Below are 27627 nucleotides of genomic sequence, written 5' to 3'. Positions count from 1 at the left end.
TAAGTACAGAGAAGTCTGCTTCCAACTCACAAGCCTAGTAAGCATGCATAATTTTTGCGTATGTGTTAAGAGTTCCACAGGTCAGCAGGTAAGCTTTCACTTCCTGTTTTGCACGCATGTGCTTCAGTGTGCTATTGACACTTTCCTCAGCCTAGATTGTTACAGACATGTGGCACAGGTCTTGTTTTCAGAAAACACATTTCTTATTGAGTGATTTTATTAAGAGTACCACTAAACAGAATTGGGAAGGAACACTGAAGATCTTTTACATAAAAACTAGCAAGCTCAGATATTTGTGGGAGGGGGTTTGTCTTCTCCCATTTTCTGTTGAATACAATACTTCAGAACTTCCATTTAACAGATTTGCTGCTGAATAAATTAAGAGTAATTTAGTTGCATGCAATAAGATTTGATATAGAATATTTCCAGTTTTAGTAGTAGGAATTTGCTTTAGAAGAAAAATAAGCCATTAGTCTAGCATTTAGGGAACCTGAGCATGTTCCTTTTTGATAAAGACTGCCTTGTATTTGTCTCTAAAAATAGTTACAGAAGTAAGCCTCTTGCTCAAATGAGACTAGGCTCAAACATCCAATTATTTAGTCTTAGCTAGCCAACTGCATTGGTAATATCAGTGTCAACACCCATAAGACACCAATACAAATTCCCTTTAGTCATACCTGGGCTTCCATTGTACTATTCTGTCTTGAAAACCTGAGTGTATATTTTTGTCCATAAGCAAGATGACAGGATTATTTCCCATCAGTCCAAACAAAAATATTTGAGTATCTAATGGTTCCGATAGTAATCGTAGAATATCTCAAGTTGGAAGGGACCCATAAGGATCATCAAGTCCAACTCCCTGCTCCTCGCAGGACTATCTAAAACTACACCATATGGCTAAGAGGATCATCCAGTCACTCCTTGAACTCTGACAGGCTTGGTGCCGTGACCACTGCCCCGGGGAGCCTGTTCCAGTGACCGACCACCCTCTCAGTGAAGAACCTTTTCCTAATGAACCTTTTCCTAATGTCCAATCTGAACTGCCCCTGAAGCAGCTTCATTCCATTTCCTCACTTCCTATCGCTGGTCACCAGAGAGAGATCAGCACCTCCCTCTCTGCTGCCCGCCTTGAGGAAGTTGTAGACCACGATGAGGTCACTCCTCAGCCTTCTCTAAGCTGAACGAACCAAGTGACCTCAGCCACTCCTCGTAAGTCTAGCCCTCAAGGCCTTTCGCCATCTTGGTTGCCCTCCTCTGGACACACGCTAATAGTCTGATGTCATCCTTCTACTGACGCGCCCAAAACTGCACACAGTACTCGAGGTGGGGCCGCACCAGTGCAGTGTATTACACCCTTTCCCCACAAAAAGGCAATGCAAAGATCAACTTTGGCACTCCTTACCATCATCCTCATCACTCACATATCCAGGCTTATTCTTGTAACAGAAGAATGTTGAAGGCAGCTTGAGAAAGCCAGCGAGAGCTCTCTGTTCAGGGGTAGGTGTTAACTCGTAAACTATTATAACCTCATCAGATGGAAGATCATCTTCTGATGTCGTCGTCTTCTCAGCTTTTTACAGAAATTAAACAAACCATTAAAACTGAGAAATTCAGAACAGGGAATAATATTAGCCCCACAATACCATTATTACAGAACTGAATTAATTCTAAGGCAGTTAGAAATACATTTGGAGCCCACATATTTTCTGTTGATCCCCCAGGAAACACAAATCAAAGTTACAGGATGCTAGGACAGAGCATCCTGTTAAAACTTAAGAAATTCTAACCTGCGTGCCCAAATACATCCTGTTCTACTGCCTTTGAAATTCAGAACAGAAACAGGGCTGCATCTTTCTCTTGTTACAAGGATTATTTAATTAAGTCCTCACATCAAACAAAATAAGACTATGGAGAAGAGGGATATAGGTATCATCTAGAGGTAGAGAGTCAAACTTCAGGCCTGAAAGAAGTGAAGTTGTCTACAGGAACACATCCTACTGAATTACTTAAAAGTGCTTTAAGTTCTAGAAAATATTAAACAACTGAATAGAACTTATTTCATATTACCTATGGCAAATCTAAGCTTTTTATTAGCTAATCTCAATTTACCATACTAGCCGTTGCTGAAACTTTTATCATTACAGAAGAAGTAAAGTAATTTTTAGTTCTATCTTGTTGAACAACAAAAAAATATTGCTTTCAGCCTATTAACTAGCTTTTCCAGCAAGGACAAATACCACTATCAATTTTATTGTATAGATTTTTCTCCTCTCGCCTTCAACATTACATTGTCCATTTCGCCTTCAATATTATGTTGTCCATTCCACTTGTATTGAAAAAACAGTGCATAATCAAAGGTTAAAGCTGAAAGCACAGCCTAGAGCAAAGTGCAGAAAAACGTATGGCTATAAGAACAAGCAGGCAGATTTGGAAACAAAGATTTGAGTTTATTATGAGAGAATGGAAGCAAAGAGGGGAGATATACCAGTTTAAGCACCATGTATTGTTTGGTTGGGGTTCTTTTTGTTTCGGTTGGGTTTTAGTGTTGTTTTGAGAGGGGGAGTTTGGGGGTAAAGGTATGAGAAACAAATTTGTTAACTATTTATAACAATTACCCCATAAGCACATCAATATCCATGCATCAGCCGTTTTGAAGAACAATTGGATTGCTTTAGTAAGTCAACCTATTTGTTAACATTCACCATGTTTGAGTTGAACTAGTCAGCAGAATTTGAAGGGCGCTCTCAAAAGCTCACTCTTCTTTTCATTAGAAAATATTTGCTAAGTTTGTGGCACAATGTAGGCAGTGGGAACCTAAAGCTTCAGCTAGGAACCAGACTACTACTCAGTTCCTGAGAGGCACTGATTTTCCTGCTCATGCAATTTGATGTTCATTATTGCAAGAGGAGACAAGGACAGAAGAGAAGTGTAATGTTTATAGACATACCACTTGATCCTCTGACACAACTGAGACACTAAAATAAATCTGCTTTTTAAAAGTAGTTTTCCCACTAGTATCTTCCAGTAGATTAAGAGCAATATAAAGAATAGTAGAGTAAAAGCAAAATCCAAAGTACTAGTTCAAATTTAAGGTTTTTTTTAAAGTGTTCCCTCCCCAACCTTTGCCCCAGTTGACTCTCCCTTTGATTAAAAGTTAATCATTTCAGGCATTCATATACCAGAGTGTAGCTCAAACCCATTACCAGCGCATAGAGTCTTGTAGAGTAATCCTTTTTGCTCACTTTTTTTAGATCTCAATAGCTCTTCTGAGCCTGTATAAAGTAAATGTAGGATAAAATTCTTGAACAGCAAATTTCTAAGTTCATATCATGACAGCAGGCTATAGATGTTTTCATATATTTTCTCAGAATCTTATGCAAAAAACTCACTAACCCTAGCTGATTTAAGAATTAGGAGTACATCTAGTACCGTGTTATCAAGATATGTAGGTATCCTGCATATTAGCATGTGTTTTATTCACTCAGGTTAGTTAAGCAAGTGTCTCAATTGGACTGAGCAAGTTTGCACCAAGATCACCACAAAGGTTTAAAGTGTGGAGCATTTAGTCTTACAGCCATTAAAGTTTACAGCAAAAAATAGCTTTCCTTAGGATTAGAGAATTTTCAAAAATGTATCTTCAACAACAACAACAAATTCTTCCAAAGTCAGTCAGGTAGATGGTAAAAGTGTGAGCTTTCTTTAATCTGAGCAGTATAAAGCTAGGTAGAAGACCCTGGCAACAGAGGATATAGTCCCTCATATTCTACAGACAGCATTCCCAAAAAATTATCATGTAGTCTCTTGCAGTAGCTTTTGTGCTGAGTAAGAGAAATGAATTAAAAAGTCACTTCAGATTAATCCATAGGTAAAGTTCTCCATGAAGCTGATCTATCAAACACAGGATTAAGATTCTAGTGTTTCAAACATCCACTGAAAGTGACAAAAGGGTTCAACAAAGATTAAGAATACAACATGTACTTGCCCTCAGAATCTTAAGACTGAACAAGATGGTCACTGCTTAAGTCAGTTTCTACTCGCCCTCCCCATAAGGAAGTTAACTTTTCTTATTAAAAAATGCTGCAAACAGCTTAAATATATCTTCACAGGCAGCCATGAAAACAAGGAGCCATGCATACATACAACATATTCTTAAAAGACTGTTGGTTTCGTGATAATAGAACTTTCTACTCAGGGGAAAAAATCCACACAAAACAGTGTTAGTATATGGAAAGAACAAAATAAAGAACACCATGCACAACAGTTCTTTTCACTGGTGTACTATATTTTTGCTTTTTTTTTTTCAACTGACATTAAGACCAGGTAGGCCTAAATATCTAGCTAGTCACAATATTGGTATTTTTTTCTCATGCATGTATATCAGTGAATATCTTCTGGGTATAAGAGTAAAGCATCAGAGTTGAAACCTTAATGCACATAACTGATACAGTAACATGCAACTGACATAACTTTGATTCAGACTTGTAAAGCCTTTAAAAAAAGCTCAGGACCTGATCTGAGAAAAACTTAAGTACTTTTGCATGGAGGTACAGAACTACTATGAGGTTAAATTTCTTTTGAGTGTTGCTCTAGCACAACTCAGAAGCTGCTCCCGAAAAGATGCTCCCCATGAGAAAGCCTCAGATTATATTTGCATTGTGTAGGCTTGAAAACCTGATTTAGAAAGGACTTCTCAAAGTAATTTGCTATTAAGTCAGAGCTCAAAACAAAGCCACCAAAAAGCTACACTGAAGACAATTATCAACTGTAAACAAATCATTAACTGTATAATCATATCCTAGTTATCAGAAAAGTAGAAATGAAGAAGTCAGAAGTACCAGAAAGGCATATTTTGTTTGGGTTGTTGGTTTTTTTGTTGTTGTTGTTTGCTTTTTTTAAATACACCCCACCCACCCACCCACCCTCACACACCCCCAATATAAAAACAGGATCAATTTGAGGTAGCAAAAGTTCTTGCATGTATGCACTGACGCAGAATGCTTAAGCACTTCCCATTGTGGACATCGAATAATGAAAATAAAACTGAATTGTTAATAAACTTAATGCACGGAGATGCCTAAAAACACAGAACAGTTGACTTTAGATCATATATACAGGAGTTTAGTATTTAAATAAGAGCAGCTTCTCCAGAAATACAATTTGGGGACAATGGCATTTGGAATGACGTTTTGACATTTCTAAACAATGTAAGACACTAACATTAGAAGACTGTCTTGTGCAGACTAGGATAAAAATTTGCTTTTTAAAATGAAAATGCTGTTCAACTGTGTAAGCTGAGTATGCTTACAGCGAGCATACTTGCAAGAAACACTGTTAGTAACATCTTATAATGACATATAATCAAACTATAAGCTGTAACAGTTTTGGTTACAGGTTTTCAATGTAAACAAATTGGTTACTCAGCAAAAATTTCCTGACCAGCTAAGGTGGACTTCGTATTATACATGAAGTATATACACGTAAGGAGTAACTAAGAAGTTGGCTTTCTTATTTCTGTGCGCTCCTTGTTTTTAAAAGTGCAGTAGTTAACATATTGATAATTGGGAAACTGAATTAAACGTTTCCAACAGAGAGACTAAAGACACTCAAGCGTTTCAATGGATAACCCGTCTTGAGATCTTCAAGCGTATTTCACTGAAGTGGAACACCTCAGCTACTAAGAGATGTATTCTCTAAAAGTAATGGGAGAATTACATTTCTTTAGAAAAGGGGAATTCTAGAGATCCAGTGTGCATGTTCAATAAAACTGTGACAGAGAAGTGCAAGGCAGATACCCTCAGAAAATAAGGCAAACAGAAGCCAAAAGCTTAAACAGGGCCATCCATTGTGCTAGCTCATTGACATACTAAGGGCTAGAGACATTCTCCAATAGAACAAATACAGTAGTCAGACACACAATTTTAAGTACTCGTCTTCAGCATGCATGTTAATTATAAGGATTACTGAGCCAACTGTTTTGCCACAGTTGGGTTACTGTCCATGCCTACTAAAATGTTTTTATCACACGTTCAGTGCAGTACGTAAATACCTTTACTATCAGGTTGCAAGGAAGATGTGCTTGTCCAAAAGGCCATTGGATTAGATTTAAAAAGGCTAAAATTAAATCCTAAAAAAATAAATTGTTTAGATATAAGTGTTTACGTGGAATTTTAGAAGGGTAAACCAGACTTATCTATGTTCTGGAAGCGTTCCATAGTCATATTTCACAGTAGGAAATCTCATCTGTAAGTTCTATACAAGCTTATCCAACCCATGTGAATAGACTGCAGCTGTCATCTTCCTCCACATCATTTTATTATACTTCAGTTAATAAACAGACAGTATGTCCTCATAATTCTGAGACCAGTATGTAAATTAAAAACTATCAACTGATTAAGCAGTCTTGCCCTGATGGGAGGCAGCACATGAAGCCTTCAAAGAGAAGTACTCTACCATTAAAACGCTAGTAAATCCCATTCTTCTCAAAGACACTTCAGCACTTCATAGTGGTCATGGTGCAGCCACAACTTCTGCAAGCACATCTTTTTCAGACAGTATCAGAAACTGTATAACTAAGGATGTAATCATATGATCTCTTTTCAGGCTAAGGAAAGAAGCTAACATCTGGTGTTATTTAAGCTACACATCTGTAATTGCAGAGGCCAATAATTAAGACTTTAAACAAATGTATAGAGAGTAGTTTTAGAATACGCACCTGTTTAATCATGGGGATAATTCAGATTTTAGCTGAAGCATACATTTGCTGTTCTCACACTTTACCACTCAGAGCAAAGGCCCAGGTACATGCACCACCAATCCAGCTACCTATTTAAGTCTCAAAAAGTGACTCCACGGCTCCTTCTTTCAGTACTTAAGCCTGAGATTGAGGTATAGCACTTCAGAGTTATAGCTCCTACCTGAAATCCCCTTTCTCACTAATCAACAAAACTCCATCCTGCATCACACGCTTTCATTTTTATATGAAAATAATTATGACTTAAAATTCACTCCTTTAGTTGAAACTCTTGAGAACTTGTGAAGATGCAGGTACCCGCATTAGAACTTAAAGAGACTACATATTAACGAGACAATAGAGAGTAATGAATAGCACAGAGATGATTACTTAATAAGCTGTGTGGTTGAATAAATTACTAGTTCAATTGACACTCACCTTTTTCCAGAATTCTAAATGGGAAGTTAGAGGGTCCATCTTGTGTTGAAGTAGGCAAATTGTCTACCTTGCTGTCTAGAGGCTTCTGAGGAGCACTAGAGCTTTTTAGTGGTTCAGAGACTTCTAGTTCTTTCTGCGCTGTGTTCTGAGACGCTGGAATATGGTCTTCACTCTTTCTTGGAGGATTAAAGCTGAAGCCAAAGAGAGAACCAGTGGCTGAAGTATTTCCAAACGTGAATGTCTTCGACTTTTCATTACTGAAAATGCTCTTGACAGATTCAGATCCAAATACAAACTTTGGAGGAGAAACCACTGTTTTTGTTGGTGTTTCAGAAGTGTTTGACACCTCTGCGACCTCTACAGTTACATCAGAAGTATCATCACCATGGCTGAGGTCAGTTCTTTCTCTGGTAGTTTCTTCTAGTACAGCTACAGCATTTTTACCACACGGAGATTCCTTTGGTGTATTGGCACGAGAAGAAAGCGGTGTTATCAGTGTGTCTCTCTCTTGGGCATGCTTTGCTTCATCAAAAATTTGCTTAAATGAGTCTGCAACATCTTGCAGCTTGAACCGCACAGCTAGAAGTTCTACTTTCCTTTCCCCATCTGCAAAGTCACATGCAGTCCATACCCATGCTCTATCGGATCCTTTCATTTGTTGCATATTCATATCTGGTGTTATTCTATGATTGGCACAGAGTTTTAGTACTTGGTCCCTTCTCATTACTATACGGACTTGTTTGTTGTCATAGTTCTGTAATATCTTGATATCCCCAATACCTCTCTCTTTCCACTGATTAGCATCTTTGTCATACCTGTAGAGTTTAGCTCTGTGACTGAAGACAACTTGCTCGTTTTCCTCACCACTGGTCACTTCCACGAGGTCAGGCAGAGGGACCACAGGTTCAAAGTACTGCCCATCTCTCTCTTCTTCTTGCGTAACATCAGAATCTTCATCTGTGCCTACTGATGTTCTACTCTGGTTCTGTTTGGCAGGAGATTTGGATGGGCTTAAGGCAGATTTAAAGCTGAAACTAAAACCTGTGGTAGACTCTCCAAATCTGAACAGATTTTTCCTTACAGGGCTACTTGCAAGAGGTGATGCATATACAGAACTACTTACACTATCATCCAATGCTTCTTCACGCAAGTCATAGTTATCCCATTCCAGAGTAGGCCCAGTACTTTCAGCATGCGGCTTTATAACCAGATCAGAAGTACTGCTGGCACAAGCAGAGGTTACATTTTCCTCTTCTGACAGTTTAGTTTTGTCATCTGTCAGAAACGTTTTGAGATCTTTTAAGCCACACTTCATTTCTTCCGCTTTCTGTATAAGCTGAGCTGTCCTACCTGTATCAACAAGTTTATGGGGTGTCTGCAGTGGTATATCTAGTAGTAGCCTCTGACATTCTTCAAACTTCTGTTTGAACTCCTCAGCCTGCTCTGGTGTCTTAAATTTTGCTGCCAGATGTTCCAACTTTGCATCACCATCAGAGAAGTCATTGGCCATCCACATCCATGCTTTCTCTGAGCCAGACAGCTGTTTCAAGTTCATTGTTGTTGTTATCCAGTGATTTGCACACACCTTCAGTACCTGCTCACGCCGCATTAATATTCTTACTTTGCCATTAACTTCATTTTTAAGAATCTTCAGGTTGCCCACTCCACGTTCTTTCCACTGGCTTGTTTCTGGATCAAACCTGAACAGCTTTACTCTTTGGGAATATAACACTTTCTCATCTTCCTCTCCTGTAAATGGTTCTACTTTTTCAGGCATCTGAACTATAGGTTCAAAATGGATATCATCACTGTCCTCTGTCTTATACACATCATCATCCTTCTCACCAAGGTCAGCAGATGTGTTTGCTTTGTGATCCATTTTAGAATCCTGCGAAGAAAACAGCTTTTCACCTGCACCTGAAAAGCCTTTGAAGTTAGGGTCTTTTTTGCCAAACTGAAAGCCTTCCCCAGAAGTACTTTTTGCAAGCTCAGCAAAAGTAGAAGTGCTGCTATTTTGCCCCAGAACAAAGTCACCTTTCTCCTTGTTTGCTGTTTCTTGAAATTGCAATGTAATTCTGCTATCTGAAGGCAGTTCCTTTTTGTCTTTTTCATCAACGCTTTTTAAGCTGCCAGTCGCACGCTCTTTGGATGGCTCATCTTTCTTAGTGGTATTTTTACTAGACTCCTGTATCCCAAATTTAAATCCATCTACAGGCACTGACATTGAAAAGCTAAATCCTTCCTTTGCAGACTTAGCTTCAGTATCAGAAGGAATCTGAAATGTAAATGATGGTGTCTTGCCTTGCTCAGCATGACCAAACTTAAAGCCTTTTTCTAAGAAATCACACTTAAAGCCTGTTCCCAACTGTCCTCCAGTAGTTTCAGATAATTTACTTTTCAAGCCAAAAGTAGGAGTTGATGAAGCATCACCAGCAGGCTTACCAGATGGATTTGGTGTTTGGCAGGCTACGCAGGCTGGTGAAGAACCTTCATTCCTCACAAGACAAGTACTACAATCCCACTGCCCTTCCTTTTTAGTAAAAAGCCCTTCAAATCCATTTTTCTGTGGCTTGCTTGCATCAGCAATGGAACCAAACCTGGGAGCAGTGGATGCCTGAACAGTTGGTATAGGCACATTTGGTTGACTTTGCGAGTTAGGATTCTGACAAGAACGACAGTTCGCATCTTTTGCTTCATTTTGGACCAGGCATACAGAGCAGTCCCACTGACCTTCTTTTTTAGAAAAAGCAGTTCCCAAGTCATTTTGAATAGCCTTTGGAGCAATTGTTTGGCCTAAGTTAAAGGAAGTTTGTTGACCAGATACTGCTGTATTAGTTTTGTTTGGATTCTGGCAGGCAACACACTTGGAAGCAGTGGGTTCATTTCTTACTAAACAGACACTGCAGTCCCATTGACCTTCCTTTCTAGCAAAAGCAGATCCAAATTTGTCCTGCACAGTGTTACCACTGGCTTTGAAACTTGCAGCAGAGTCAGTTAGTGCGGTGCCATGTGTTTCCCACGTATCTGGATTTGGACTTTGACATGATACACAATTCTTTGCGGTTGCTTCATTTGGAACTAAACATACTTTACATTCCCATTGATCCTTCTTCAAGAGATGCTGCCCAAACCCACCAGAATAGGTTTGTGGGGCTTCCTTTCCAAATGAAAAAGTGGTAGGGCCAGATGCAGTTGACGTAGCTGTAAGGCTGCCTTTGCCATCAGATTCACTGCTCACCCCATCTTTTGGGAACTGAAAGCCAAAGTTCAGTGTCCCAGAAAAGGATCTGCTAGGCTCCTTGATGTCCTGATTTGTTGTTTCTCTTGCAGTCCCACTACTCTGAGTCACGGATGTTTCAACATTTGATCCCAAGGTTTTTAAAATATTCTGTGCCTCCTCAAACTTACTTTTGAAAAGCATTGCTTCCTCAGGTGTTTTAAATCTAATTGCAAGCTGTTCTGGTTTTGGCAACTCGTCTGCATAATCCAAAGCATGCCATACAAATGACTTATCTGATCCAGCATTTGGAGTTAATTTCATATCAGTATTTATGTAGTGATTTGCACAGATTTTCAGCACTTGGTCCCGTCTCATTAAGAGACGAAATTTGCCAGATACTTTATGTTTCAGTATTTTCACATTTCCAATACCCCTTTCTTTCCATTCTTTAGATTCTGCATCAAAACGGAAGAGCTTGGCTCTGTTGCAGAAGAATTCTTCTTCATCTTCCTCACCTGTCTTTACTTCAATCTTGTCAGGAAGTGGCACCACAGGATCAAAATGAGGACCATCATCGTCCTCGTCTCCACCATGGGTGCTTCCTCCCTCTGTTTCATGACTTCTATTGGCCAAATCTGAATTTGAAGTCATAAATCCAGGCTTGCTTGGTTCCTGGACACTAAACATATCACTCTTCTCAAAACTCAGGTTTTTGTGTGCATTTTGTGCCATGCTTTCTTTAAAAGAGATGCCTTCGCTATGCTTATTGCCAAAATTGAAGACATTTCTTGGACTATTTGTATGATCGTTAACTGGTTTTTGTTCGATGTATCTGTCATCCTGTAGAGGTTTATCAGATGTCAGAAGATCCAAGAGGCTTTCGCTGCTATTAAAAGCTGTGTTAGCAGGCTGTGTTGTAACTTGAAGAGAAGAAAAGGTAAAGTCTCCGTCATTAGACTTGAAGTTAGTGTTGAATTTAAAAGTTGTTGGCTGACTCGACTGTGCTGGTGTTGGCAGGGATGTTTTTGATCCTTCTGCTGCTGCTGGCTGTCCAAATTTTGATTTTGAAAATTCTATCACTTTTGATTCTGCAGGCTTTAAAGTCGGTGGCGCGACTGAAGGCTTTGTGAAGTAGCCTGGTTGAGGCAATGGTGGATTTGTGCTTGCCTGTGGAACACTGTAGTTGTAGTAATCGTCACTCGCACGAGGAGAAATGAGTCCAGTAGCAGGAGAATCAAAACGCAGAGGTGTGCCATATATTTCTTGGGAAAACATACAAGCAGAAGTGTTTTGCAGAGGTGGTGTATGCATTGGTTGTTGATAAGCATATATATGTTGCTGAGGTGTAAGCCGGTTCATGCCATAGACAGGAGCCTAAAGAAAAAGCAGAAAACAATTGCTTTGCTTATTATGGTAGCATAGAGGACAAAGTGTTACTGTGCTGAAGCCCACATAACATGTACTCTTAAAAGCAGGGCATACTTTCATATGAGTTTAAATCTAATTTTAATGTCGTTTAAACTGATTAGTTTAAATCTTGAAGGGCATCTGAAAACAAGCATTGAAAAAGGGGCACAAGATGAGTGGGTTGTTTTTTTTATGAAAAAAGCCCCGAGAACCCTATTCTCTTTTGCCACCTACTTTGGGGGGGGCAGGGGGGGAAATTAAGCACTATCACACATACCCTGCAGGGGACATGTACTAATGTATTACAGATGTATTTTGCTGACTTTTCCTCCCAAACCCCACATCCCAAAAATTAGGCAGTTTTATCCCTAGCAGTTATTATCAGTTTATCCCTAGCAGTCCAAGTTTACCAAATACTATATAAGGAACTGCAATTACATCCAACTACATATGGAATCAAAAGCAGTCATTTTCAGTATATCACTGGAAGTAGCTTAAGTGGATAGATTTGTTCTCACCTTTGTTGGTGTTACATTGGTTGCAGCAGTTCTGAGAAGATACTGAGAGTTATAGGCAGGTGACTGGCTGTAGTAAACAGACGGGCCAGTGGTAGCAACTAAAAAGGAACAGCAGGAAAACAGTTTATACTTGTTTTTTTTGTTGTTCTTTCGAATGGACTCTCCTCAGCAATCAGTTTTTAATTGTGAATCATTAAAACATTTCTGCAATATTTTCAGAAGTCTTGCTTAGTTTAGCTAAGCATTTAGATGAAGATCCAGCAGTAACTAACCTGTTAATGGAGCTTCATGAAGATTTTGTGCTCTCTGATAACCCTCTGACATTGCATCTGTTCCATAGCTTTCAGCAGGCCACCGATGAGGTGATGCATTTGAGTTGGAATTATTAAGTTTCATTTCTTGCATCTCATTCTGTCAAGACACAGTGTGCCAATCACGAGTATAAGTATATATTACATAGGTATCTGTAGAATAAAACATAACGAATGGTCCCTACCCTTTTGCTATTTAAAAGCATGTTCAAGCTCAGAAAACAAAAATAAATAAATCAAGAGGTACCTGCCAGAATCATCCAAGATCTGCCCATGCAGTACAAAGTACTAAGATTGTGTTCTAAAGCCAGAAGTAAAAAAAAAGAGCCAAGTGGATGAGAAACAAGCTGATGAGAGCAGAACTCTTTCTGCATACAATCCTTAGAAGGGTTGCCTCTGCACCCCTGCTCAAGTCCCAAATAAGAGTTTTTAAGTAAAAAGATTTACTCTTGCACTCATTTTAGACAGTTGTTTACAGAAGATAATTCCATTAATTTTAGTAGCAGTCTAGGAACTCTAAGTTAGCCCATGCTATTATCACTAACTCTTTACCATAACTAAAAGGCCAACTGTTCTTCAGTGAATATGTTGACAAAATTGTTTACCTTTAAAGCTTCCACTTGTTGACAGATCATTTGAAGTATAGATCTGTGATCTTCTGCCCACTGAGGTGTTTTAGGAGAAAACTAGAAAAAAAGTTAATTGAATCTTGTGAATTTTTATTCAAACATAACAACTTCCTGAAATAATAGCTGGCTAATATACCTTGTAGCCCTTAGTTGGTGAAAGAGAGAACTTAGTTGGTGATGGAGTGGAATGTTTCATCTCTGAATCCACAGCTCGTGACAGGCCATTTCTGAAGGCAGGACTTCCCTCTTCACCATTCTCGCCAATTTCCTGGATCACTGTATCTAGCATTTCCCTCACGGTTTCAATAGACACTGGCAGCTAGAAAGTTATTTGAAACATGAGTCATGACTGCAATTCTCCCTCAGAGCAAGACAGACTACATTCAGAATTCTGGCTGAACAATTCACAAGGCTTTCGTTACACAAATACTGTTTTTTCAGCAAAGCTCTAAATCTGTTAAGATTAATGTAAGAAAACAATTCACACAAACATTAATTCTATTTTTTCAAACTATCAGCCTCTATAAAAAGATAGTGGCAAAAGCTATTTGTTTACATTAAAGCTTTAATCCACAAAGTAGTAAGAATATTGCATGATCTGGTAGGTTACAGAAGTTACCCAGAGTTTATCAATCCACTGGTGTTAAGCAGGTTATTTGTCTTGAGCGAAGAAATAAGTTTAACTTGCCTTAATGCAAAGCCTGGTCTAAAAAAGCTAACATAAATGCAAACTGTTTCGTCTTGAAACAGTAACCAAAGCCACTGCATCTCTTGAAACAAGTTTTTAAAGCAAGAATGACTTACTTTCTCAGGTACTGACATATCTGAGGAGCTTTCCTCAATGATCTTCATTAAATAATGCTTGCTTTTAAGAAGATACATTTTGTGCTCTTCTTGATCTTCTGGCAGCATGGCATCATTTTCAATCTCTTCTGCCTTCCTTTGGAAGATCTACAGAACAGGACACAGATTAATTAGTATCACTCAGAAGGCAACTGAATAAAGCAAAGCATTTTGGGGTAATCCAATTTATAAACTTACCACAGCAAGATTCCAGTATGAAACCACATTCTTAATAGCTTCAAACGCTAACAAAGCATCATCAGTTTTCCCATCAACTGCATCCAACATTGCAAATGCTATACGTGCCTCTTCTTCATATGCTGCAACCTGAAAGACCTACAAAGAAAGTGAAAGACAATTCATATGTAACAATGGCATGACACATCCATTATTATTTTTCTTCCTATAATACAGCGAAAATACTTTTTAAAGAAAGTTGGTACTAAGGGTGTTCAGTGCCTTCCAATCATATACACAGTTTTAAAGCTAAGAATAAAGTTGTAAGGAATTTTTTTCCCCCCTTTACCAGACACCAATACTACCAAACCTCATCATTAACAGTTTTATAGTGATAACAACATGAGTTGTACAATGCAGAGAAAAATCCCACAACTACGTAAGTTTCTGGCATAGACCCCTCTCTTACTTCAACCTTGGCTTAGTCAATCTATACCTGAATGTCTACACTATGGAAGTGTTTGAAGAGAGGATCAGTAGGTTCAGGAATACTCCTCTTCTTTTTGATAGTTTCCAGCATAGACAAAACTTTCTTCCAGTAGTAGACACTTCGTCCAATGTATTCCTTCTGGTCATAGAAGGAGTTAAGGCTAATGCCCTGGTGAAGGAAAGGGAATAGAAGCACACGTTATTTCAAAAAATTTAAGTCAAAATGCTATTCATACATATCTTTCTCTTTTTCTTGAAAAGTTCCAAGAGTGCTTCTCCAATACTTGAGATAAACATCGGGGGGGTTATTTCAAGGGCTATGTAAAGGAACACACATGTAGGAAATAACACTACAGTTTAAGACAGAGTACTTTATAGGGGGACTAGACCAACTAATTTGCCTGACAAAATAAACAACAGTTCTCAATAATACATTCTCATCTGATTCCCCCCCCCCAGTCTGTTTATAGTTTGGAAAATGAGAGAAAAACACCTCGGCTTCTACGTATTTAAAAATAATCTCAGCTTACTGTTTTTTGCAGGCTTTTTGCCCAGTGTATAATTAGGGCAGGCTGAAGGCCGTGCTTCTCCAGTGTTCGCAGAGTACTTATTCCATGCTGTACGATAAGCCTCAGTTTTGCTGCTGTTCCTGGCCTGAATATCAGAAGAAATATTCCTTGATTAGTATTCTTTTGCATCTGTTCACGTCATTTGCTTGATGAATATAGCCCGCAGTTTTAGTCCTAACCTGCCTCTAGTTTAAAAATGCATTGTTAAAAATAAAAATTCCATTTTTAGAAATCTTTCAAGTGTATCAAGTCCCTACTACAACAAAGCTTCCATGTCCAAAATAAGTCAAAAAAGAAATTTAATTTTACAAGAATCTACTGGGACCAATTCAAGCTGCTGTAGCAGAAGCTGCCTAAAGGCTTGGTCAAACATCTCCAAACTCAAAAAGCCTTACATTGTTTTTCTCTGAAGAAGAGTACGAACGGCATCCCACCAGGATCTTTGCTTTTCAGTATAGAGCTGTTTGCACACTGGCAGTGGTAAGAATTGAGGCTGATGTGCACCGTAGTGAGAATTAAACTTCTCTTGCAATTGTAAGTTGCTAGTGAATACCACCCCAAGCAGAAATACCTGTTTTTGTAAAAAAAAAATAAATAAAGGTACTAAATACCAAAAAACTTAAATTGTATAGTACATTTAAGAACTTGGAAAGTTTACTTACTTCAAGGTCCAATAGGCAAATGGATTCAGGAGCATCTGTCTGAAGTCTTGATGTTTCTTGGGGCAAGTGAAAAAGCTGTTTTAACCATTTGCGCATTGGGGGTAAGACTGACATAGAGTTCCACTGCAAGCCAAGCCACACAAGGTGCTGGAGACTGCCACTGTGCATTCGAACAGCACCTATGCAAAAACAAAGTTGTAGGAAGTTGACGTCTGCATCCAAGTCAGCAAGACTCATATCTGATCAAAGCTGGGTTTCACATTTCACTCTGTCAGAGCAGCCAAAGATACTTGGCTGACCAGTGAGCACCAAGATTCCAACTTTCACTTATGAAAGAGTACAAACTTCAAATTAGCCAAACGTATCAAGTAGACAGCTCATCTGAGTGCTCAAGCCATCAACCCCTTAAGCTTCTGAGGGGGTAACTCTCAGATTTCCTTTCACTTCCATCCTCACCATGTTCAGTCCAATAGGTGACTACTTTTAGCAAACCTATTTAATTCTCCAAAATCTTTAAAGAATTATTCAAGAAGCACTTCTTTACTTTGCAATGAAGTTTAAGTCTTGCCTAGGACATTAGGGCAGCTTTGGACAGCTATTCCAGGTATTTGTCTTCTGTTGCAATATGAAGTATTTGTAGAAGAGCTTCTGGTACAGAAAGCTGTGTTGAGTTTCAGAAAGTAACACCTCTTACCAATATCATATTTATGAAGTTCCACTTGCACTGGTGCTTGTGTACTGACATTTCCAATATCATCCGTGCCAATAAAAGATCTCTCTCTAGAAGCTCCACGCTCAAACAGGCTATCAAACAATGTAAATGAACCACTCTTGTTTGCAAAAGATTCCACAATCTCTTTAAAGAAGTCTTGCTTGCCATGGTTTAAGTTCAGCAGCATATGACCTAGAAAACAAAAACATCACTTCACATAAATAAAGCAGTGAACATAAGGAAAGTAATAGTTGATACATTGGACTGTTCTTGCTACCAAAGGCTAGGTGGGAATCAGGATTTCCCCTTATGAAGCCTACAGATTTTTAAGTTATGTTCTCCCTGTAATTAGGTCAGTGTTTCAGCACGTAGGCTTTCCAAGCTTTTAGTGACAACAATCCCAAGGCATTTGTAAATCCAGTTCTTCGGGAAAACAAAGCCAAGCTCTTATTATTACTATTCCAGGGGCATTGCAACTGTCCTCAAAATAAGTAGCTGTAATACAAGAAAAAGTCTGTCTTATCAAAATCCATTCTGAAACAACTGAACCTGATGTCTAGTGGCTTTGTTTGTTTTCATCTAGGCCCTGCAAGAGTTTGTAGACTTAAAAACTGTCTATACTTAGCAGCAAAAAGAGCAAAGCTAATGAACAAGTAAGAGGATGGAAAGGGCAGGGAAACAGTAACATTTTCTCTTCCTCTTGGGTCTAACACTACTTGCAAAATAGTATCAGCAGGCAGAAGCCATTTCCAGTAGAGTAAAGAGACCATAAAAGTTAAATTCTATCTTAGTGCGCTAGAGAGACAAAAAGGAGGAAAAAGAAACGCACTTGGAAAAAAGAGAACACACTCTACTAGCATGCTAAAGAAGAGAAAACAAACTTGAGGTGTAAGGATCAAACTACTGTTTTGTTTTACATATGTGGTCAGAATGTAGAAGGTTTTATTGCACATTGAAGTGTTAACGTTACATTTCAAGACAACGAATGTGTTCTTTAACAACCCACTTAGCTCTTACTATCCATAACACTAAAATGGAACTATGTATCTATTTTTATTACCAGACTGGCTTTTTCGATCACAGGCCAACATTTCTAGGACATCTTGTCCAGTTTGATCCCCCTTTATTAGTTTTGACTTTGGTTTAGGAACCTGGTGAAGTAAGGAGAACAAGAATGGATCATTTAGTCTTAACAATTAGGAAACAAGCTTCTTTTTAGCATTAGAAAACTACAGAAAAAAATACATAATTAATTCTGAAGGTACTATGGCACATATGCCGGGGCAGGGGGAGGCAGCAGGCAACCACCCAAAACCCCGAGGTGGGCAATTATAGCTATTGCAAGTAACATTAAGTGCACACAAGAGCAAATAATAGCTGGAATGCAAGCAGTGGCATAAAAAAGACAATCGATTTTACTTTGTAAGACAAAGAATTAAGCTTGATTTTTTAGTTCTGCTGTCTACGCAACAAGTATATAGGAACTATGCAGTTCACCCCCTTCCCTCCGTATAGCAATAAGCCTAACACTTAACATATGTGTTCAGCTGTATTACAGAAAACAGAATATACTGTAGGAAACAAACTCACTAGCCTTTAAGAATCAGGTTACTCTGACAAGAGAAACACTTAAAGATACACTTTTACACTATTCATGTCATTTGAAACCTTTTAAAGAATTGTGAAAGAGTAGGGTTCGGTAAGTGAGGAGGGAATCTTTCCTTAGGCACACAAACATTAGTTCATCTCAGGAATACAGGAGTTCAACACATGCACAGCAAGAACATTTCAAGAACTGCATCAGCTAAAGGCATAAACTGAAAACTGACTTACCTGGAAACTTATGAGATAACACAATGCTGCTAGTTCACACACAACTCTCCACTGTGCCTCATTGTGCTGGGCCATTTTCAGTAGCAAAGTTCCAGCATGCATGTATAGCTGTCCTTTCATTTCCACAAAGGTACGAGACAACTCATCAGCCCCATTCACATATGGTTTCACTGACTGAAGCACACGATCAAAACTAAAATGCAGAGAAGACTCAGTCTAAACAAGGGCCTGGTAAAAGCTATAGCAGGTGGTTTTGGTTGATGTTATTTAACTGTGAATCAAGTAACTTCATAAATCAATGGTTAGAACCACCTCTGTTGCTTAAACCTTAGTTGCACTAGAAAGGACAATAATGATCTCAAACTCCCAAAGCTCTCCACCTAGTTTATTGAAGCAAAACATATTATTTATTACCTAGATATTTACACTCTTTTTCAGCACATCTTTGCACAGCTGCTTTCAAAACTATTCTCCCAAACACGTGGATAAACTTGTTCACTACTGCAGATTTAGAGACATGCAGGAGGCCCAGTCACTCTGCTCTTCCCTTTCCTTCATTCATCAGAAAGGCCCAAAATACAGCTAGACAGGCTCTTAAAAAATGGAAGGTACTATAGAAATCTCAGTTGCTGTAGGCTGGTACACAACCTCCACTCAGGAGAGGCTTTCCAGAAAACAGTTAAAACACTCTTTGAATTACCTGACAAAACTACAATGGCTGTTAGCATTGCCATGATCCGGAAGTGGTTCAGATGTAATCACCTTGAAAGGCTCTAATAAAATGGCAGCAGAAAACCCAAGATGGTTTTCGTCAATGTTGGAGGAGACAAAGAAAATAAAACATACTTGGGCATTAAATGTATTCCTCATCCATTGTCTGTATTGCTTCAAATACTCATTCAAGATTAACAGACTGAAGAATGTCGTTTTACAAAAGACAACATAACAGCCATTGCATAATTAAGGAAGTAAGTCAGTAAAAGCCAGTAAGAAAGGGAAGATAATGGAAAGAAAGGAACACAGATCTTAATCAATACACTGACTACAAACATTGTTTTGTGCTAATCTAGGTGTGCCACGGGTGATATGCCTTTAAGTCAGCTGGCTTAGCTGGCCCTGTAACACCACCAGTTTTCCCTGAAGGAGAGTGTTCTTACTGCAAGCGGCTTCCTCCTTCCCAATTATACTGTATACCTAAAGTTCCTAATTATTCTGGTATGTGTTGTGTTAATTTAGAACAAAATGACCAGGACAAAGCTGATACATAAGACGTGGTTTTGGTTTTGGGGCGGGGGGGGGGGGGTGTTCGTTGCTGGTTTTGGTTTTTTTTAATTGTTTGGGAAATCTGGATTAATAAATTGCTGAAGTACAGAACAACATTGTCTTACTGAAGGGAAAGAAGGTACAAAGTTAATTGACCCAGGATATCAATGAGGCTTCTCCATGGCTGTGTGCTGACTATTCAAACAAGGCTTGTATATCTCAGTCAAAAGACAGCTTGGGGTTCAAACCCAGTAAGAACCATTCTTAGTGGCTAGTACAGAGAATCGCCTCTCCCATCCACAAACAAGTTAAGCAGTGAAATCGAAGCTTGGTAGATGTTCTGTGACCTGGGGGGGGGAAGAATCAATTCTTAGTGATATTTTTTTTTTTTTTACTACAGGAAAGTTAAAACAGTACCTTTCAAGTGCCTCTCTGCATTCCTGAACATCTTTAGAAGAAAGTGTCATTTTGACAAAGCTGGAATAGGCCAGCAGATGATCCTTCTTGATAGCTCTCCAGTTATTTTTATCAGACTCCAAGTCTTGTAAAGATTCCAGATATTCCTAAAGAAGAAAGTTCATCACAGGACAAGGATCAGTCATCCTTCCATGAAGGCAAGGGCAGTACTTCTCCAAAACATATTAGTAGCATTTATTGTATAATCCAGTTTCACAGGCGAGACCTTAACATATTCTTCAGCAGCAAAGTTCCAGGGAACTATCTGCCTGAGCAATTTTATCCCTAATGGAACTGCTGTATCTAACCCAGCTTTTGAAGTTAGAAACTCAATAGCTCTATAAGGCTTAATTTTAGGGAGAAAATTCCAATTAAAAAAACAAGAAGTATTTTGTAATTCCACTGGTTTCAGTAGCATTTGAAGGAGTTAAATCACTTGAGAAATAGCTGTCAGAGTAATGACGCTAAGAGAAATAGACCAGTTAAAAAGATATGGAAGACTATCACAGGATCAAAATATGATTAAACACCTCAAATGTCTCTACAACACAGGAACACCATTCCAGGTTTGACTGCAAAGGTATTTTCTTCTCTGCCTCCTGACAATGGAGCACAGCATCTCTTAATCTATTATTTGAACGGTAGAGCGCAACTAGTCTCATGTTTATGTAGACATCATCTGGTCTTGCATAAAGTTCTGCTTGAATCAAGTCAAAAAGCTGATTCCATCCATCTTCACCTTTACAATCCAATAACCGCTCCTGTTAAACATGGAGGCAACATGTTAATATTTCATTTTGCATGCGAGTTTTTTCAGCAACTACAGTACCAGTTTTCTTTCCTCCACTATGTACACTACACTACTCAAACTACGCTACTCTTAATAGCTTTCAGGTATTACATGAAGTTTGATAATACTCTAATATTTAGAAATTGAGATAACTATCACAGAAGAAAATGCTCAGAGTTTACCTCTTACCAATGGTAAGTAATGCTTGTCAAACCATTTGGTTCAATGACAGCATACCCGGCCATAGACTACTTTCCTTAAAAAAAACAGACATCTTAAGACTTCAATGTGGTTGCCGCCTAGCTAGACAAGATTAATATACCTGTGCAAAAGTGAGATTGCGTGACTGAAAGTATTTACATGGTATTTGAAAATTACAGCATTTCTCACATTCTGCAGAGTTGACCATAATACAGATTTAAAACCAAAAAAAGTAGCATAGAGCAAGAAAGCCTGACTTCACAGGCCTGCTACCTTCCTGCCAGTCGCACAACGAAGATCAAGTAGTGCCTATCTAATCTTAACTTGTCAGATGTGATAACTAACACAGTTTCTCAGCATTTTTGAAGAGGATTAACCTTGAAACATTAAAAAGGGTACGAAAGCCTGTAGCTGCAGCTTTCTTGAACACCAGACAAAAATGTCAGACTGCAAAGAAAGTAACATCTAATAGATTTAATATTAAAGATTCTAAAATAATTTAGCCAGGAAGAGTTTTGCGTTAGGCGACGTGCAAAAAGCACTCCAGTTAGATGCTGAAAGTTTCTTTAAGCCACAGAACAGAGGTAATTTGGAATTTACCTTCAACCTGTAAACAGCAGGACTCCCAGGGAAGAGCTTAGCAGCTCTCTCAACCCAGTATTTCGCTCTTCCGTCAGTAATGTCATTATTGCATAGTAACTCTGCAATCTTCAATACAAGATCTTTCTGTGTTGGGTTCAACTCCACAGAACGCTAGTTTTCCCCATGCACACACAAGAGGGGGAAAAAAAAAAAAAAGTAACTTTATCTTACAATCCATATAGAACAGGAAAGTTATCCCCACACAAACAGACCCAGCTATTCCAATTAGTTAGATCTATTGATATAGAATAAATTAAAAAAAGCCTTTCTAGATGCCACCACTAGTTTACAGCACACAGATACAACTGCTAGAATTCAGAAGAGCGTAAGAGAAATAATGCAAAAGCCAGCTCCTCTGCATCTACCACCAGCTACAGCTATACACAGGCAAAAGGACTATAAGGACCTCTAGTCTAGCCAGATGTGGACACTTTAAAAAAAAAAAGTTAAGACACACAGTTTAAGAAGTGTGATAGCACTTCATGGAGCTGTGTTGATAACCAGAGTTTTAAGCACATCATCTCCCTCTCCCAAACCAGAACAAAGACATTCTGATTGGGAATTTGACATTTATATGCTTGCCTAATCAAAATTAGGTTTGCCCCTCCCTTCTGCCCCTGCTCCCTCCAAAACCAACCAAACAAAAAACCCACTAGGCCTACAGTCTTCTAGTAGCAACTAGATGCCTGTCGTCATCACTGACCACATTAAGGAATTCTGCAACAGTCACAGATCTTTAGTCAAAAAGGCAATGTATGACACAGGAAGAATTTAACAGCAGGTAGCACAAAGATCAAGTCCAGAACAAAAACCAAAGAATCAATACTGAAGCAAGTGATATCAAGTGAAGAATCTCCTCTACAGGGCTTCATATGCTTTCCATTGTGAAATGTGTATAAATAATACAGATTTTCCATGAACACATTTTCTTCTATGGGTTTGAGAATGTCCAGCACAGAAGGATTTTAAAAGTCCATTTACAAAGAAATAAAGCAGGACATTAGGGTTCAGTGTAGTACTTACCTTGTAACACCCAAAAGCTTTTTCTATGTTATCCTCAGCTTCATAAATTTGTCCAAGAAACCTGTGTGCTTTGGGATCTCTCTCTTGTACATTGAGGTATGCAGATATATACCTGTGGAGGGGAAGAAAAAGTCAGTTACTTGACCAATATTTTTCAATAATACTCCCCCCCCCCCCCGACCTGTAATGATTACATCTATACTTCCTGTATGGCAGATTAAGTTTTTTGTTTTAGATACCTTGTCTGGACCTTAAAGAAAGAAGCAACATTGTTTTTCATGTACTACTTACTTGCCAGCAAGTATTTCTGTTCATTAAAAAAAGCAGTGGTTCACAGAAACAGTAAGAACTATGTAATACAAGGAAAAAAAAAGCCACTTCAACCAGGTAAGTTTTTCAGTAACACATAACTGATCTTCTTTTAAGTTGTTCTTTTATAAAGATTTAAATGGCACTCAATACCCACATTTACTGCTACCTTAAAACAGCATGATATTGATCTTGGCTTCTCTGGTCTACTTCATATTAATTTAGCTTTCCTCTTACACTTTAGAGAACAGAAAAACAAACATACATCAACATATGTTACCTTTTAGCAAGTTCATATTCTTTTATTTCAAAATACAGCTTAGCAAAGACGAATCCTTTCATTGATTTCTGAAGAAGAAAAACATGACAGACGCACTTTAGACACATGGTACTTTTAAAATAATTCATTAGAGTGAGCCTTCTTTTCAGCAATGCATAATACTTTTAAATGCCTGAATTTGAGAACTAGTTATCAGCTCAAATCCACTCCTCATATTTAAGGGTTTGTTTTTGAAAGATGTAGGATTAAGAATGAAGAGAGTAAGAATTTTTCCTATAATTGTCAAAGGTTACTAGGCAAAATAGAGATTATAAGCGAAGCAAGCAACAAGCCCTTATACATGTGGCATTTTACAAACATTCCTGATTAAAGAGAGTGGAAGAATGGGGTCAGCTACTTTTAATCTCTTTTGTTGCAATGTAGCAAAGAAAAAAAAATCCTGCAAACCAAGAGAGATCTGTCATTTAGCCCTGCTGTAGTATCAGACACTACTGTTTAAATATACTTAAGGAAAAAGCAATTTCTACTTAAGTCATTCTCAGTTTCGGTAAGAAATGTATTTATGCAGTAGTTTATTTCTGATGTTGTTGGCCTAAAATAACTGGAACATACACATTCTATAGACAAAAGGTGAAACATCTCCAAAGGTATTTTTTGGGGGGGTAGAACAAGGAAGCAACAAAGGCAAAACAAAAAGAAACAAACAGAGAGCAGCCAGAGGGCAAGATGTCAGAAGCATGGACAGGAGGAAGAGAGTGAAAGGAATGAGCTAAAGAACTAACTAAGCCACAAGCAAAAGCCTCCAGGTAGAAGTAAACCAGACAGAAATATAAAGCTTGAGCTCCCAGTATCAGTTCAAAAGCAGGTTTTGCTTGTGAACCAAAAAATACTGGAACTAGTTACATCTATGATTTCAAACAAGTGTGTACATTTTGAGTACACTTGAATTACTCCCTTCCTCTCCCTCCCTCTCCCACCCCTGCTATTCATGCAAAATTTTAAGTGGTTTAGAATGAAACCAGGCCTCCTAAGATACTTCAAACTTTCAGTCTGTATTTTTGAAGTACATTAGAAAAATGAAACATAGAAAAATGAAACATTGAAATATGTCAGAACAGAGTCACACTTGGCATCTCCTTTTAAACATGGATGAAAAGAAACCTCAAAATAAATGCTTTGCAGCCTTATAAGCACCCCCCAAAAAAAAATCAACACAAGAAAACCAGTAACTATTTCCACTATTGACTGTGCTATACAATTAGTTGTAAGCATTACTTAAACAACTAAATATGCACCAGTTGGCCTTAAGCACAACAGAAAGAGAGGACATTTTTTTGTTGAATTCAACAGGAACATTAAAACAATTAAAGAGCATCTGATTCTGGCAGTGATGTACTTGACATTGTCTGGTCTAAACAGCATCCAAGTCAACTAAACAAAGTCACAGGACAAATTTGTTACTCTGGGGAAAGGTACAAATGTTGATGATGTACACAGGCCCTGCATAAAGGCCCTACTGCATAATGGTGAACATGGATGCATTCACACACTACAACACACTGCTGAGTATACTACCTCTGCAATAAAAATCAATTCAGAGCAGCAGAACAGGATCTTTCAGGATTAAATAGCTCCCATGAATTGCACCAGACTGCTCACTGTGACCTGTGTACCATTTTCCAGGTACATTGGAAAGGTAACCAATCATGCAGAGTTCCTTGTCCTTCTGTCCAGTTACTAAAATACAGTAGGAAAATTATTTTCTCCCAGTTCTCCCTTTCTTAATACTGTTAGTTCATGAAGCAGTCATATAAACAAGAACATTAATCACACAGCACATAGAAGAAAACCGAAAGTGTCTCACGTGTTCCACATGTTCCCTATTTGAGTTATTTTTTCTAAAAAAACAACAAAAAAACCCCACCCAAAAAACTCGGGAAACTTAGGAACTACACTCTCACAAAACAGAAGAATGCTGTACTTATACTTAGAGAGCTGGTGGGCTCTTTAATGCTACACTAAGGCTCAGCAGGTGTAAAAGGCAGATGCACAGCTCTGGTAAACGTCTGCTCCCGGTTAGGGAAAGCAGCTCCAGTAAACGAAACTCCATGCGCTTCCTCACAGCAGCTTCCCCTACCTCAGTCGACTCAGAAACCCGGAGTAAATAGGAGCTCAGAAATACCCCTGAGACACCACCACCCCCTTTTCCTCCTACCGCCGGGGGTGAGGAAGGGCAGAGCAGACCAAGCCCCAGCACCGCACCGCCCGGGACGGCGCGGGGAGCCGCAGCACAGGCAGCAAGCAGCCGGGCCCCCGCCCCGGGCCTTCCCCGCGCGGGCAGGGGCAGCAGCCAGGCCGGCCGGCTGCGCGGGAGGCGGCCGCCCCTCAGACAGCGCGGGCGGGCCGCCGCTGCCGCCCCGCGCCGGCCGCCCCTCGGCCCTGGCACCACGCGAGGCGGGGGCGGGAAGGGGCCTCACCAAGCCAGGACGGGACGGGACGGGCCGCCGCCAGCAGCCGCCACACCCCCGGCACCGGCGCAGGCGGGAAGGGCAAGGCGGCAGACGGTCCGCTGGCGGCCCCCGCCGCCGGCAGCGCTCACCTCTCTGGGGGAAGACGCGGCGGCCTGCACGGAGGCGACGTACCGCTCCACCTCGGGCTTCGTGCGCCTCATCATGGCGCCGCGGCGGGGGCCGCACCCGGCCTCCCGCCAGCTGGATACGCCTTCCCCGCCGGCCCTCGCGCGGCGCCTTCGGAGGAGAAGGAGGAAGAGGAAGGAGGAAGCGACGGAGGGACGCGTCCACCGCCGCGCGTTACGCAAGTTCCCGCGCAACCGTACAGCTTCCCTCCCTCAACGGCCGCAGGGGCGGGCGGGCCCTCGGGCGGCACCGCGCTCTGCGCGTGCGCCGGCTCCGCGCATGCGCCCGGGGGGGCGGGGGACGGCGACGCCGGCGGCCCAAGAGCGGGAGCGCGCAGCCGCTGCGGGCCGGGCCGGGGGCCGGGGGCCGGGGGCCGGGGGCTGGGGGCTGGGGGCGTCTCTCCTCCCGCGGCTGGGGCGCCCAGGCCGGCGAGGTGGTGGTAGGTCCTCTCTTCGCCCCCGGCGAGGCCGCTGGCCGGCGCCCGCTGAGGGGCGCAGCGCTGCTGAGCGGCCTGGCACGGCCGGGCCAGGGGAGCGAGGCCGGGGTAAGGGCACGGCTTCCCTCCTGCCAGCCCCCTTGGGACGCCGGGCTGCCTTGTCTTTGTACCCCGCTAAATTTTAAGGAGCAACAGATCACCACAGAACCGTAGACTGCTTTGGGATGGAAGGGACCTTTAGAGGCCATCTAGTCCACTCCCCTGCAATGGGCAGGGACATCTGCAACCAGATCAGGTTGCTCAGAGCCCCGTCCAGCCTGGCCTTGAATGTTTCCAAGGATGGGGCATCTACCACCGCTCTGGGCAACCTGTTCCAGTGTTTCACCAGCCTCATTGCTCTGTTGTTACTAGACCAGCTTCCATTTGTGCGTGGGCGTTAGATCTCACAGAAAATCACATGTATGGAGCTGTCTTCAGTATTTTCTCACCTAAAACTGTATCTCATGGATCATCACAGCCATAAATTTAATCCATAAGCATGGGCCTTATCGCTGAGACCCAGTGCTCTAGAAAATGAGTTTCCAAATATCGTAGCAGCTTTGGTGAGAAACCTTATTTTACATGTACTGTGAGTAGTATAATTCCATTCTTTGTTATCATCTAAAGTACAGCTGAGGATGTGGGTGAGAAGATTATGAGATCTGCAACCCTGAAGACAGGAGAAATTTGCAAGTTGCAGCTGTAAGAGTTTGGCGGTGCTGAGCACCGGTGGTTGCCCCACGGTGTAATTCCCAGCTGGCAGCCTCAGATTCTCCTTGCTGGAATTGCCCATCTCATCTCTCTTCTGCCAGTTCAGGCACTTCCATCAAGATGAGCTCACTGGGCTCTGCCTCTAGAGAAGTGTCATTAAAAATTTGTCCCGTTCTCAATCTGAAGCAACCCATCGACAGCCATATGATTCTTGCTACACCTAAAAAATACTGACATCCCCGAAGCCTATCTTTGCCAGAAAAGTAAAAAAATGTAACCCAACTTGTTCCTGTAAGGAGACCA

At 40.3% G+C, this 27627-nt stretch overlaps 1 protein-coding gene across 5 annotated transcripts in view; it reads right to left on the bottom strand.

Moving 5' to 3' along the window:
- The window catches only part of RGPD4 (RANBP2 like and GRIP domain containing 4), a 33897-nt gene extending 7523 nt beyond the window's left edge, over nucleotides 1-26374 (bottom strand). For 2 of the 5 annotated variants that reach the window (XM_087759580.1, XM_087759581.1), the window contains exons 1-23: nucleotides 26102-26374; nucleotides 23503-23570; nucleotides 22914-23025; nucleotides 21849-22001; nucleotides 20788-21018; nucleotides 20219-20364; nucleotides 18539-18731; nucleotides 17766-17856; nucleotides 16688-16897; nucleotides 15994-16172; nucleotides 15727-15902; nucleotides 15293-15416; nucleotides 14770-14931; nucleotides 14295-14432; nucleotides 14058-14204; nucleotides 13390-13572; nucleotides 13230-13310; nucleotides 12586-12724; nucleotides 12314-12411; nucleotides 7169-11762; nucleotides 6047-6124; nucleotides 3204-3272; nucleotides 1403-1570 (exon numbers count right to left, since the gene is read on the bottom strand). In XM_087759580.1, the coding sequence (XP_087615706.1) occupies nucleotides 1403-1570; nucleotides 3204-3272; nucleotides 6047-6124; nucleotides 7169-11762; nucleotides 12314-12411; nucleotides 12586-12724; nucleotides 13230-13310; nucleotides 13390-13572; nucleotides 14058-14204; nucleotides 14295-14432; nucleotides 14770-14931; nucleotides 15293-15416; nucleotides 15727-15902; nucleotides 15994-16172; nucleotides 16688-16897; nucleotides 17766-17856; nucleotides 18539-18731; nucleotides 20219-20364; nucleotides 20788-21018; nucleotides 21849-22001; nucleotides 22914-23025; nucleotides 23503-23570; nucleotides 26102-26176 (7615 nt within the window). In that variant the 5' untranslated portion in view covers nucleotides 26177-26374. The remainder of the gene's footprint in view (nucleotides 1-1402; nucleotides 1571-3203; nucleotides 3273-6046; nucleotides 6125-7168; nucleotides 11763-12313; nucleotides 12412-12585; nucleotides 12725-13229; nucleotides 13311-13389; nucleotides 13573-14057; nucleotides 14205-14294; nucleotides 14433-14769; nucleotides 14932-15292; nucleotides 15417-15726; nucleotides 15903-15993; nucleotides 16173-16687; nucleotides 16898-17765; nucleotides 17857-18538; nucleotides 18732-20218; nucleotides 20365-20787; nucleotides 21019-21848; nucleotides 22002-22913; nucleotides 23026-23502; nucleotides 23571-26101) is intronic. The other 3 variants (XM_087759582.1, XM_087759583.1, XM_087759585.1) reach the window with 3 other exon arrangements.
- Between the last annotated feature and the right edge of the window lie 1253 nt (nucleotides 26375-27627).

This window comes from Nipponia nippon, unplaced genomic scaffold (genome assembly GCF_047370975.1).
Source record: "Nipponia nippon isolate SJK-2023a ecotype South Korea unplaced genomic scaffold, ASM4737097v1 scaffold_2, whole genome shotgun sequence".
Taxonomy (NCBI): domain Eukaryota; kingdom Metazoa; phylum Chordata; class Aves; order Pelecaniformes; family Threskiornithidae; genus Nipponia; species Nipponia nippon.
This window is presented reverse-complemented; position numbering and strand designations above follow the sequence as displayed.